General features: G+C 28.3%; 1 protein-coding gene across 2 annotated transcripts; it reads right to left on the bottom strand.

Annotated features, from left to right (window-relative positions):
• Nucleotides 1–269: 269 nt before the first annotated feature.
• LOC145029183 (transcription factor bHLH18-like) lies at nt 270–2,337 on the bottom strand. 2 transcript variants are annotated; one of them, XM_078977785.1, is made up of 5 exons: nt 2,257–2,337; nt 1,781–1,846; nt 1,185–1,670; nt 679–1,068; nt 270–517 (listed from the first exon to the last, which is right to left on the bottom strand). In XM_078977785.1, exons 2-5 carry the CDS (start codon nt 1,808–1,810, stop codon nt 443–445), a joined length of 981 nt encoding a protein of 326 aa, XP_078833911.1. In that variant the 5' UTR covers nt 1,811–1,846; nt 2,257–2,337; the 3' UTR covers nt 270–442. The 2 variants fall into 2 exon arrangements, with proteins under 2 accessions (XP_078833911.1, XP_078833912.1); XM_078977786.1 differs by lacking the exon at nt 2,257–2,337 and adding an exon at nt 2,145–2,238.
• Between the last annotated feature and the right edge of the window lie 1,580 nt (nt 2,338–3,917).

The raw sequence follows: 3,917 nt of genomic DNA, 5'->3' as shown, positions 1-3,917 counted from the left end.
AATTTTCTTACCGGATCTATATCCTATATATATGATTTAAAACATTTTTTTTTTCAAACGTGTGTCAAGTATAAGTCTTAGAAAGTGTATATATATATATATATATATATATATATATATATATATATATATATATATATATATATATATATATATAATTTTATATGCATTTTTTAAAATTATTTATTTTATATACACTTAAAACCTAATTTTTTTTCATACTGTGTGTCAAGTATAAGAGTCATGGCACAGTGCCAACCATGTAAAAATTAGAGGTGGATCGGACATGATCTTATAGTGGATACATCTAAAAATAAATCACATATTCAAACAACCATATTAGAAAAGGCTGAATCATCAAAGGGGCCGGATGAAAATGTTCTCAACTACTTTTCCTTTCTTACACATGTGAGCCGTTTGATAAATTGACAAGGATGTGTTATTAGTTAAAAGTACAAATAGCTAGTTGGAGGTTCTTCACAAGATCCATTGATGACATAATGAAGTCGTCATTCTTCTGCGTAAATAAAGAAAAAAATGAATCAGATCCACCTATCAAGGTTTATTGAATCCATATGATATGTGCATTATACATTTGAATGTCAATGCAAGAAAGAGAATACGATTTAATTTCCATTTCAATTTCATGATTATGGATTCGGAAACATAGAAGTATACCTGAGCAACAATGGTGATAAGAAGAGCAGTATCACCAAACGGCATGGTGCTGCTACTGATGACAGATAGACCAAGCTTCTGTATCTCTCTTAGCACTTTGACCAATGTTGTACAGTTTTTCCGACTGTAGATTTCTACTAGTAGACTGAATCCTGACTCCCTCACTTCAATCTCTGGATTACAAGGACTACTACTCTCTTCAAAGTTTGTTTCATTAGAAGAAGAACCATCGTCATCGCTACAATTACTAAGCCTCGATCTCTTTGCAGATATATCCGACCCTTGCATGTTCTTTCTTTTCAGTTCTGATAAACCCTCAAGTTCCTTCACACGGCCTTGAAGTTCTTGTATGTAATTCGCTGCGTCTTCTAACACAGTTGCCTTGTCCATCTACCACCAGAGAATTCGCAGCTCATTAATTAACAAACAAATCAAAAAGATCTCAAAGTTGCTATTACTAGTTACGAATTTTAGGGTATGTATATATTCTTGGGATAATGTTGTACCTTTTTAAGGTCAGGAAGAAGGGAAGACAAAGACATAAACCGCTGAGCCAACTTCTCTCTTCTCTTCCTCTCGGCCAATACATGATCTTGAACCTGAATAGGGTTCCTTATCATCGTCGGAACTTTTTTGGTATCAGCTGCTGTGAAACCCAGTGAATCGCTAAAAGAAAGAATCTCGTCTTTAGGCTTTTTATCCCCAAAAGAAATTGTGAAGGTATTAGGAGTATCAGAAAGTAGCTTTGGCGTTGATTTTTCAGTTGGGGTAAAATTCATGTTAATACTATTGCTCTTTTTGTAGCTACTTAGCTGCTTGATGTTGGATGGTTCTTCAAGGCCCTTCGAAGTTTGAAAAGATTGATCGATAAAAGATGGGTTTTCTGTGTAGCTTTCCGAGGAAAATGAATCAACACTGAAATCATGATCCATCATATGATGATAAGGTTTGTTCATCTGGTATTGATTCATGAACCCTTGCTCTTGCATTTCCTAAAATATGGATTCAACGAACATAAAATAATGATTGAAAAAGAAATCCAGATAATATATATGATTCCAAATAAATCGACAACTACGTCCATCCTATATGTTTTACATACCAGTTCCGGTAGCCAAGCCGAAGACTCCATCGCTTTTATATTTTTGGATGTTAGTTCCAATCTCGCCTGCAAGTAGAAATTATTTTCATCAGATCTCATAGAAAACATATAAAGACTAAATGAATAAATGATCTTCTTTCCAGAAATTTAACAGAATATTGTTTAACAAAATCTCTTTTGCTTGAAAACATTTCTAGAGGAAAGTAATTCTTCATATGACATTCCACAAATACCAAAACATCATGGGAAGGAGACTAGAAAGTACATGTTATATCTGTAAATCAAGAAATCAATACAGATGCAATATATATAATGCTCTTCGAGTTTTATTTTTTAGACCCAAAAACCTCGTAGCAATAAATACCAGGAATAGGGTTCATGATTTGATGTAATAATCATGAAAATCAAGCTTCATAGAAAACTGGGATGACTAGGGGTTGAGCCTGTCACCTAAACCGGGAGAGAAAAGGAGATACCTTTTTGAAAAAGAAAGATGACTTTTTATCAGCTTTTTGGGGACTCTTTTCTGTTTTTGCATATGACCAAGAGTCAAGAGAATATATACTTGAGCAATTTGTAGTTAATTGATGAAGACTTGAATACTGTGTTCTATTCAGCTGAGACACGTGACCAAAAAGCAATTCATTCTGTAATTGATTCCATCTTAATTTCTCCTTCAATAACCTATCTTTTCCCTATTTTTAAGTTTATCTTAAAGTTGATGGTCCAAGCATGGGCAATAATTAATGGATCAAGACAGCCCATTTTTATGTAAATACATATAGAGGGTGTATTAATCAAAATTAAGTTGAAAACTAAATAGTGATAACTAGCAGTATAACTAGTTGGTAGTGAAATCTAGAATGTCGAACCTAAAGGGTGTATTTAGCCCTACAATTTATCATTTTAAATTATTTATAAAATATTCATTGAGTTTTTAAGTGTAATTAAAATTTATATTTAAGTTGATACTGTAATGTTATATTTAAATTAACAATTTAAGTATTTTGTTCAAACATTTCAAAATTTATAACTTTAAACTGATAATGACTTACATACAACATATGAAATTTAATAAATTAAATATAATATGTTAAAAGTTAAAATAATAATTTTACAAGTATAGTAAGATATTATTATAATATTGAAATTTAGTTTATTTATGTTTACACTTTAGGTTTGATATTTATTTAATATAATTAACTAAATTATAATCATTATTAGAAAAACACTATAATTTATCATTTTTAACTATTTACAAATATTATTTGGGTTGTTTAGGTCTTTTTGTGCAACGTGTGGGCATTCGCGTATTATACTTATAAATGAAACATTTTCCTTTCATCACATTCAATTGAAACTCTTAGACTTTTCAATTTCTTTCTAATAATGATTATAAGTTAGTTAATAAGATTAAATAAATATCCAACATAAAGTGTAATCATATATAAACTAAATTTTAATATTTAAATAATATATTTACTTCTACTTATAATATTATGTCTTTAACTTTTAACATATCATACTTAATTTATTAGTTTTAATATGTTGTTGTATATAATTCATTATCATTTTAAATCTACAACTTTTGAACAGTTTGGATACATACTTAAATTGCTAATTCAAATATAACATTGTATGATCAACTTAAATATAAATTTTAGTTCAACTTAAACAACTCAAAGAATATTTTGTAAATAGTTAAAGGTGGTAAAGTGGAGTGTCTTTTTTATTAATTATTATAAGTTTGTTAATAAGGTTAAATAAATATTAAATCTAATGTGTAATCAAAAGTAAGCTAAATTTTAATATTAAAATAATATATTTACTTCTACTTATAAAGTTATGTCTTTAACTTTTAACATATTATACTTAATTTATTAAATTTAATATGGTGTAGTATATAAACCATTATCAGTTTAAAGCTACAATTTTTTAACAATTTGGATAAAATATTTAAATTGTTAATTTAATATAATGTTATATGGTCGACTTAAATATATATTTCAGTTCCATTTAAAAAACTCAAAGAATATTTGTGATGGTTAAAAGTGATAAATCGTAATTATAAATAAAAAAAACTAAATTGTAATCTCAATTTAACTAAAATATTTCTTAAAAATACTTTTATAATCAT

This window comes from Lactuca saligna, chromosome 2, assembly GCF_052625555.1.
Source record: "Lactuca saligna cultivar CGN05327 chromosome 2, ASM5262555v1, whole genome shotgun sequence".
NCBI classification, from domain to species: Eukaryota; Viridiplantae; Streptophyta; class Magnoliopsida; order Asterales; family Asteraceae; genus Lactuca; species Lactuca saligna.
This window is presented reverse-complemented; position numbering and strand designations above follow the sequence as displayed.